Source organism: Monopterus albus, unplaced genomic scaffold (assembly GCF_001952655.1).
Source record: "Monopterus albus unplaced genomic scaffold, M_albus_1.0 scaffold83.1, whole genome shotgun sequence".
Classification (NCBI taxonomy): domain Eukaryota; kingdom Metazoa; phylum Chordata; class Actinopteri; order Synbranchiformes; family Synbranchidae; genus Monopterus; species Monopterus albus.
In genome coordinates this window covers 837886-847256 of record NW_018127963.1, presented here as the reverse complement: position 1 = coordinate 847256, position 9371 = coordinate 837886, and the positions used below count along the sequence as shown (strand labels likewise).

Here is a 9371-nt window from a genome sequence, read left to right as displayed (position 1 = left end):
AGCATTCCCCCGGAGGAGCTGGAGGAAGTGTCTGGAGAGAGGGAGGTCTGGGCATCTTTGCTTAGACTGCTGCCCCTGTGACCTGGTTCCGGATAAGCGGAGGTAAATGGATGGATGGATGTGGCAATGTATTTGTAGTGTTGTTTCCCACAAATCATTCAGATGAAATAAGCATAAACAGGGCCATTGCACCTGGGTTTGTGCATCAAGATCAGGTTCAACTGCCCGTGAGCCAATGAGCTTTCTGCCTAAGTGTTTTCTTTTGGTGGTCTGGCAGCTTTGACAGAAACTTGGCATCTGTTTTAAAATATGCCAACCAAGATTCCACATATCACTCTGACATTTCATTTAGGGACAGAGCCAGTCGCTGAGGTCACAGGGCAAAGGTCATTCATTCTCTGATGCTTATAAAGTCTGGAAAAATTTGGCAATTTAAATTTCAGTAGAGTGTGGTCTGTTAGGTGTTGATTAGGGGTGCGAGGAGCAGATGATATAGTACAAGCATCCCTGAAATTATGTATTGTGTCTGAGTATCATTCTGTTACTTATACCACATATGGCAGGCTATGTACCTCAAAGTCTTGTTTGACCAGTTCTTATGGTAAATGGGCCTTCTCACCTCCTGAAAACCTTAACTGAAAATCATACAAATTCTCAGTGAGCAAAGCCTTGAGCCCAAACTCAAGCATGCCTGAGAGAAGGATCAGGTGGTTGGCATTACAACATTACAGTCAGAGGTAACTTGAGTTCCTGAGAAAGAAAGTCATGAGAAAATCCCTCAGAAAATAAGGCTTCAGGAGGAGGATGATAATACGAGGAAATTGACTGTGTTTGATCTACAGTGAGTTTAACTACCCCTTGGATGAGCCTGGATCAGGTGGTGAAGACCATGCTCATTTCAAGTCACATGGCTTGATGTGCTCAAATTCTCACTGTTTTTGCCAAACTTTTATATTCAGATGAGAAGGATTTATGTTCTCCTTTATAGGTTAAGCCTCTAACAGTCAGCAGTTTATTCATTTAGTCACGATTATGTTCTTAACCTTTTGCCCAAACTTCATTCTCGGCAGACCACAAGCTTCTTTTTTGTAAATCAAGCCTACAACTGTCAGTAGTTAAATAGTGTTACATTGAGTAGCACTCCTTACCTACCCACAGAAAACCTGAAAGAACTGTTTGCAACTTTTTTTTTTTTACTATTAACACAGGATTGAGCCCTCAAGCAGCTGACAGCCTGCTGGCATCAAAGAGCCAAAAGTCTATTTCACTTGTGTTGCCTCTGGGATTGAAGGAGTAAACAGAATGAAACAGGCTGCTGATAAACTGAGGAACTGATATATGTCATTGTCTTAATTAAAAGGCATGAGCAAACCTCTGCTCTAATTGCATATATTTAAAGGCCAACAGAAGTGGCAATGCAGGTTTCCTCTCAATATACTGTATCTATTTGTGTGACTGATCGCAAGCCCAGTAACACAACAGTGAATTAAAAGTATGAAAAAGTACAAAGATAAGGTGTTGTGATGGTACAATGTCATTATCTGTAATGGCATGAAATCCATATTCACAAATTGGCCATCATAAACTGTCAGATTGTTTATAAAGATTAGATTAATAGCCAAGATGTTTGCTAAAAAGTTAATGCTGCAGCAATAATCAAGTCCCACCAACTCAGTAATTCTGTCATATTCAGTTTTATGTGAAGCTGTAGCTGTATTTCATGTTTTATTAAATGACAACTCATCAGAAATGCTTGAAGCATAACGCACTACTACACTTCGAAGACACCACATGCAACGTGAAGGCTACTTACTGCCTCTCTTGTGCGTAACCTCCGCTCATGTTGAAGATGAACAAAGTCCATGAAAGACTCAAAGCTGTCACAGCCAACCGCAACATCTTGGCCCCAGTATCCGAGATACTGCTGGATATCGGCTCTCTCCTCTGAAGGGAGGTTGGATCTTATTGATGTCAAGTTAAATGAAAATGCAAGTCCGTGTCTTCAGTCCTTCTCAGTCTATCTATCTATCCATTGAGGCCGGTTGACGTGGTAGGTGAGCAGAGCTTCATCCAGAACCAAAGCTCAACTTTTTGTAATCGTCCCCACTTTTCCAAATCCAGTTCCAACCAGTGTTTTCAGAGCCCAGAGAGCACGGACAGTCCTCTCCCATGTGCATTCACCCGCCCCGGTTCACTTCTCTCATATTTCAGCATTACAGATTGTAAGCGTCCTCCCACTACAGCGTGCAAAAATGTCACTAAAGAATTGTCATATAAATTTTGGCCCACTCCCGTTTCATCGCTTGCTGCTCGTCCCTTTCAACGGTTCGACCTTTTAATGCTCCTACAACACCGAGTCCGGAGGCGATCGGCGTCAGGCTGCAGCCCTTCATTCACTTAAGTGCCTCCTCTCACGTCTCTGCTGCAAAGGCATGTCTAATCCCAATGCAAGGAACGCCACTGACCCCGCAGTTTAAAGCACTAATAAGTCACCTGCATGGCATGTACTTCTGGTTCAGCTGACATCTATACCAGCTACAACTAGTTCTCCTTTTCGAGTTGTGCCAAAGCGCTTAAAAACAGCCCAACAAAAACACTTGCAGCAGGGTTATCTTTACTCTCCGGTTGGAGTGCGCTGATGCCCTGCACGAATATCTGCTGCCCTCAAGTGGTGAATGGGCTGCAAAGAGATAAAGTTGACCAATGAGTTCAAATGAAAGGTTTAAGCATTTCTCTTTAAAGTTTATTAAAACATTTGAGGTGCTGCACTTGTGACAATGAACAGCTGCACCATAGATTTTACAGTAAGTTTTCTGTGATGTCTATCCCAGATGCCTCCGATCCCAGAGCAGTCAGCTGTGCTTCTGGACACTGTTGACATAGGGCCTCCTTTTGGCACAGTAGTTTTAAGAGGCATTTATGGATGCAACTACTGTACACATTGTAGTGCTCAACACAGGTGTGCCAAAGTAATCCTGATCCCATGTGGTTATGTCGCTTATAGAAGAGTGACCATTCTTGATGCAGCGCCGTCTGAGGGATTGGAGAGCACGGTCATGCTTGCACCCTTTACACTCTGACATCCCTCCAGATTCCTTGAATCTTTTAATGTTATGCACCATAGAATGTGATATATCAAAATCCCCTCCCGTCTTTGTGGAATATTGTTTTTATACATTTTAATAATTTTCTCACACACGTTGGCAAACTGGTGGTCCTCGGCCCATCTTTGCTCCTAAAGGGCTCGGCCCTTCCTGGATGCCACTTTTGTACCAAATCATGATGCAGTCACCTGTTGACGTCTCCCATTTCAAATGGAACCATCATTTCATTGTTTTACCTCATTACTGGCCCTGAAATGCAGCTGTCCCAACTTTTTATGGAATGTGTTGCAGAGATCAGGATTAAAATGTGTTTATTTTGAACAAAGAATAAAATTGATGAGGTATCACATCAAATAATATGCTGCTGTATTGTTTTCAATGTAATACAGGACACAGATGATTTACAATTCACTATTTTAAGGTTTAATTTTGATTTATATACAGTCCCTATTCTTTCTGATATGGGGTTGTAATTTAGGCACAAAGTGCATAATGAGGGTGAGAAAGCACATCCAGAACTTCTGACTCATTGCAGATAGAGAATGGCAGACCCTTACCTCACCAACAACCCTGACCCTAATCGTAAACATGTATAATCTAAAATATTCCACTGGTGAAACATTTTAGTGCTCAGCATCCTGAAAGGAAGCCCAAAGGCTTAAACCCAATATCAAGAGTAGAAATGTGAAACCTCTGAACAACAAAATAGCGGAATGGCTGAAGTGTCTGTAACAAGAGTTTAAATCCCTGCCATGGTACTGTGGCCTCTGTGTGGAGGGACAGAAGGAGCTAACAGACCATTTAAAGCACAAATATAGCATCACATTACTTTACTCCTTTTACTTGTCTCAAGTGCAACCATGAATGATGCTCCCAATAGTGAGGTCTCTCTGTTTCTCAGACACTATGCTGTGGTACAGTTTACAGCGCAGTTTCCCTTGTTCAGGCTCAGTGAAGGCAGCCTTAGAGAAAACCACTTGATTGTCCTGATTGACCCCCACTCCATAATCCTTACAGAGCCGGATTGTAAGTGCTGTATCTAAGGACAGGAGCTGAGCCAGCCTGTCAAGAGGAAAGCGACAGTTGCGGCTGCTATATCCGTGGCTGAATACTAGCAGCAGATCTCTACGACATATCACCAGGTGCCGGTGAAGTGCACAACACTGCAGGAAGTTCAGTCTCTGAGCCAATCGAAGCAAACGCACAGGGTTTCGCTCCAGAAAAGCCTGGTTGATGGACAGAGCAAGCTTGATGGCAGGAGCATGGCGGAGCCCATCAGGGAGCTCCATGATGTGCTGTGTGGCACGAGCCAAACCTGGGAGAGTTGGGGAAAAAGAAAAATGTCTAACATGGAATATCCATTCTTACATTTCCAGATTATCTTGGAAGTGACCAACTTGTAAAAATGTTTTTCAAAAGCAGTTTGGAATCTGCTGATCAAAGAAAGAGCCACAATTAAATGTTCACTTCCATATGACTGCTTTTGAACACATAATGAACAAACTCTTTCCTCTGTGTATAAACCAGTGACTGGTGCTACACTCTATTGTCTTCTACATGAATTTAATCTGGAGGTATGATGAACTTTTTACCAGTGCTCATCATAAAACCGTGATCAGAGTATAACTCTGGATTATTGCATATTTGCACTTTTAATACAATGTGCAATATGCACAGAAATAAAGCAATACAAAAACTTTCTCAAGCAATGAACTATTAAATACAGTGACCAACCCAAGTTGTACAGAAGACCAAGAGCCTGGAACTCTTCCTGGTTGGGATGTGGTTCTGTTCCAGCTGCATAGCAATCCAACAGCCAACTCAGATTCTCTTGTAGATGTGTGTCGTTGATGCGAGGGTCGTAGAGCCGCAGGGGCTCGCCACAAAGACGATAAGAGGCATAGATGAGAAAACGTACTGTTCGTTCTAAAATGGCCACACAGTGCAACCCAGAGACCCTCTGGATGATCATGTCTTGCTTCACACTACGCAGTCGATCAAAAACAAAGCTGTAACCCTAGAAGACAAGAATATATGCTTTGGAGAAGTTTTTTTTATCCATCTATGATTATAACTTACAAACTATTACAAAGATTTGACTGGGTTAGTAACAAACAGGGATGGGCAAAGATTTTTGAATATTGGAATAGTTGTGACATTTTTAAAAATCCATTATTTCATGAGACTGTTTTGTTAAAACAAAGAACTGCTGTTTTTCTTTGCTTTTACTGGCACCTGGAAATAATGCGATAATGAGGTCAGTATACCATTTTACTACAGCACCAAATACAAACAGCAGAAACTACAGCCATCAAAAAGTTCTGTGTGGAATTTTTTCAAGAAAATAAACAAAAATGAGCTGCCAGGTTAAGTTAGCATATCATAAATTGATGACAACTGTGCACATTTGAAGGCAAGGCATCCAGCAGAAAGTCAGGTGCGGTCCACAGATCAACAGTCAGTGGCTAGCTTTGTCACCTGAAGAAGGAAGTCTGACGATTAACATGCAGTGCAAATAACAGCCCTCATCAGGCTAGTGGTTAAGGCGCAGCGCTCTCGCCGCTGCGGCCTGGGTTCGAATCAGGGTTGCGTCAGGAAGGGCATCCAGCGTAAAACACGTGCCAAATGTCAACATGCGAATAGTCAGTGTGATGATTCGCTGTGGCGACCCCTAAACGGGAAAAGCCGAACGTGCCTTTCTATCACAAAGATGATAGATGATAAAGAACATGCTACCCATTAGCTTTGTCGAAGAGGAGGGTTTTCTGAGTTTGATGGCAATTGTTCAGCTGGAGTATATGATCATCATCATGAAAAATGATCACGGCACGGCGGGATAAACTGCATCACAATAATGCATGTGAGCTGCACAGTCGTTTGACAAGTGTTGAAAAAGTGTCTCTGACCATGGATGCATAGACAGCGCTTACAACTGAATTCTATGTGATGATTACCTGCCATTATACAAGCAACTGGAAAATACAGAGTGCTGTTCTTCAGACTAAAGCAATGCTGGACCAGCATACTGCTGAAAACCTGGTGAGTGCATTCCACCACCGTGGAACACTGGGGACTTGTATGGTGCCAGAGCAATGACTTTAGTCTTTGGCACTGAAAAATAAAGCTTGGCAAACTGTACCTAAAAAGCAAGCATTGGTAATTTTCTTTACACCTTTGAATGTTGTGAAAGGGTTTTAGACATTCTAGAAAAGCCCTTAACCTTCAGTGACACCCACTTTGTCATGACACATGACAACACTACCTATATGGAGCTATTGGCGGGGGTTATCTGCAAATAGTTCCTGGTGAAAACTGAATAGTATTTTAGCTTGAAATGCCCATCACTAGTAACAAATTAGCCATGCCAGAATAAATAGTGCAAGTCCTGTACGCTAAAAGTCTTAAGTCTTGTTTTTGTATTTGATAATTAGAGTTAATTGTATAACTATGGATCACTTAAGGTTTTGACATTTTTTAGTCAACATCAGTTGAGCAATAAAGATAAAGTCTGTAAGTCACCTTAACCCACAGTGAGTTTCAAAGGGGGCAATCAGATTGATCTAATCAGTTTGTGCTATGTAAACACAGCAATTTGAAGCTGAACAACTATGCCGTGGACCCATGAATTGCTATATGGCCCATTTTGGACCTTTTTCATACTATGAAGAAGAGGTTTGTGTTGCTTTGGAAGTTTACATTAAGTCATGCTACATGTCTAGAAAAATCAAACTGATATTTCAACTGTCATTTAGGTGTGTAGATAATACCAAGAGTTTCAATTTTAATTGAACAATTCCCCTAACATATGAGTTACAGTTGCCCAGACTAACAACAATAAAAAGTGGGGGACTGTGAAACAGATGTGTTACTACTACTAACCTCAGTCCAAGAATGCAGACTATGGGAGGCAGCAATGTCATCAATAAGGTAGCATACAGTTTTCAGCAACACAGCAGGTGGACGGAGGTCAGCGGAGTTTGTCAAGTCTTTCCCAGCTGCTGGTCTGGAATACTCCTTGACAGAACGCAAGGGGTCTCCCTTTGGTCGTCGATCTCTTTCTGTACCTGCTAACATCTCAAAACGGTGAAGGCGGTTCTGCACTTCACGGTCCCGGAGCTCACGAGCAGGGCACATGGTTTGGCAGGTCCCCCTGGGCACTGTTTCTTTCACTTGCTGCTCACATCTTTCATCCTCTTCCACTTCTCTCACTTGTGCTTTGTCTTGGCCTCGCCGTTGCCCCTGGGTTCTCTGCCTCGACTCTCCTCCTATTGGTGCATCCCTCCTCTGTGAGTGAGAGCTGTTTGAAGAGGCTGATTAGTAACTCAATATATGATTTTATATGAAACAGGCCTAGATTTTAGAAAAGCAAACGCAAGAAGAGCTCCTTTTCCTATTCTGGCCCTTACCAACACCCATGACAATCACTACACACAGTCATACAGCTCAAATGCACAGCACAAAGACCTGCTCGGTTGTGGGGTTGGGGTTAGAGGTTTACCTGTAGAGATAAATGTCAATCTGCTCAGGATAATCAAGCAATGAGACAGTAACGTTACATATCATTTTCAGTACAGAATACACCTTCTTACTTTTTCATCACCATTTTTTCAGTATTTCGTATTACAGGCAAATAACGGGACTCTGACCTTCGACGCTAGTGTCCCATGTAAAGTTAGCTTTACTGGCACTACTACATGATGTTTTTTTATATTCTGGTTTAAAGTAGCTGTTAATTGCATTTTATTGTTGCGAAATGTAAGACACATCAACGTAATCCCGTTGGATTAACCAGAAATGACACTTATTTTAATAAACCCTTTATGTTTGTTACACTTTAGACCTAACGCAAGCTGTTAGTAGTGTAACTAGCGTTAATACATTTATAGCTGTTAGCTACCAGGTTTGCTGATTACCAAGCTACTGTAAGGTTAACGTTAGCCAGTAGCTAACTTAACTTCGCTAACGTTACCAGCAGCAAAAGTGTAGGGATGGCACTTCTTCAGTCCATCAATTCCTAAATTATATGAAGCAAACTGTCCACATACAACAAAAGACTTTGAGTACCATTTTGACAAAGTGCTTAATTACTAACTAAAATAAGAATCATATCAAATCTCACATTCGACGAGGCGCTCTCCTACGGTTCATTGGTCCTTTGCAAAGGTGGGTCGTCACTTACCAGCGTCATCCAATAAAAATGTCTCTTTGTTTTGTCATTCAACGTCACATCCGGAAATATACGAGCTGTTTACATCTGCACGCGCAAATTTTTAAATGAAGTTATGCATAGCATTATTACACGCTCTGTTTGTCTCATGTATTATATTATATTCAATAACAATAATGTTATTGAATATAATGGTAATACACAAGACGCGCAAATAAGAACAATGCTGTATTATTTATGAACTTTCAAGTTTAATAAAAACACTTTTTTAAATATTTACAGCATAAGGACATCATTTATGGATTCTACATGACCTGCACTGTTACCACACAAATAATCAAGCATTTCTACTGTACCGTTCTGGAGAAAACTCACATTAAAGATGTGACTCCAATGCTGGATTAATTATGAACTTTCAAGTTTAATAAAAACACTTTTTTAAATATTTACAGCATAAGGACATCATTTATGAATTCTACATGACCCGCACTGTTACCACGCAAAGAATCAAGCATTTCTATTGTATCATTCTGGAGAAAACTCACATTACAGATGTGACTCCAATGCTTGTATTACCTATTTTTATTGTATTAACAATTTCACACAATTTGGGAAAAGCAAAAAATTGCAATTGTTAGGTGTGTGTTTATAATATTATGAATGAAATGTGCATTGTTTGGAAGAAAGTCAAGGTGTCACTAACTTAATAGTTTACTAAGTGGGCCAACCCTCCCTTCGTCCACTCCATTTGGGAGAGGCGAACTCTTCACCTGCATCCGCGACCACTCCCCTCCCCTTTCCACCTCTCACACAGCTTCTGTGTCCACGGCACCTTCTCATCAAGCGCCTGCTAAATCCAGTATTGGATTTCAAATCTTGCACATGGAATGTGAGTTTTCTCCAGAATGGTACAGTAGAAATGCTTGATTCTTTGTGTGGTAACAGTGCGGGTCATGTAGAATCTAGGAATGATGTCCTTATGCTGCAAATATTAAGAAAAGTGTTTTTATTAAACTTGAAAGTTCATAAATAATACAGCATTGGAGTTAAGGTATTTTATTTTGAAAATCGCGAGCTTTGGCCCGTTTCAATACCTTTAC

The 9371-nt window shown here is 41.2% G+C and overlaps 2 protein-coding genes across 2 annotated transcripts in view; both read right to left on the bottom strand.

The window, feature by feature from the left end:
* The window catches only part of cpamd8 (C3 and PZP like alpha-2-macroglobulin domain containing 8), a 42168-nt gene extending 39505 nt beyond the window's left edge, over window positions 1–2663 (bottom strand). Inside the window, 1 exon segment of the mRNA XM_020607036.1 lies at window positions 1814–2663. Coding sequence (XP_020462692.1) covers window positions 1814–1899 — 86 coding nt within the window. The 5' untranslated portion in view covers window positions 1900–2663.
* Window positions 2664–3440: 777 nt separating this feature from the next.
* sac3d1 (SAC3 domain containing 1) lies at window positions 3441–8401 on the bottom strand. The gene is made up of 4 exons (XM_020607035.1): window positions 8224–8401; window positions 6984–7401; window positions 4839–5121; window positions 3441–4419 (listed from the first exon to the last, which is right to left on the bottom strand). The coding sequence occupies exons 1-4, from the start codon at window positions 8250–8252 to the stop codon at window positions 3953–3955; spliced, it is 1197 nt and encodes a 398-aa protein (XP_020462691.1). The 5' UTR covers window positions 8253–8401; the 3' UTR covers window positions 3441–3952.
* Between the last annotated feature and the right edge of the window lie 970 nt (window positions 8402–9371).

What these genes read in the sequence shown, in the direction of transcription:
- sac3d1 (XM_020607035.1), bottom strand. Translation starts at nt 8,252, where the DNA reads ATGAACCGTAGGAGAGCGCCTCGTCGAAT. An exon ending in GTCTGCATTCTTGGACTGAG is followed by an intron (nt 5,122 to 6,983) that starts GTTAGTAGTAGT and finishes CTTGTCTTCTAG; the next exon opens with GGTTACAGCTTTGTTTTTGA. An exon ending in TGGTCTTCTGTACAACTTGG is followed by an intron (nt 4,420 to 4,838) that starts GTTGGTCACTGT and finishes CAACTCTCCCAG; the next exon opens with GTTTGGCTCGTGCCACACAG.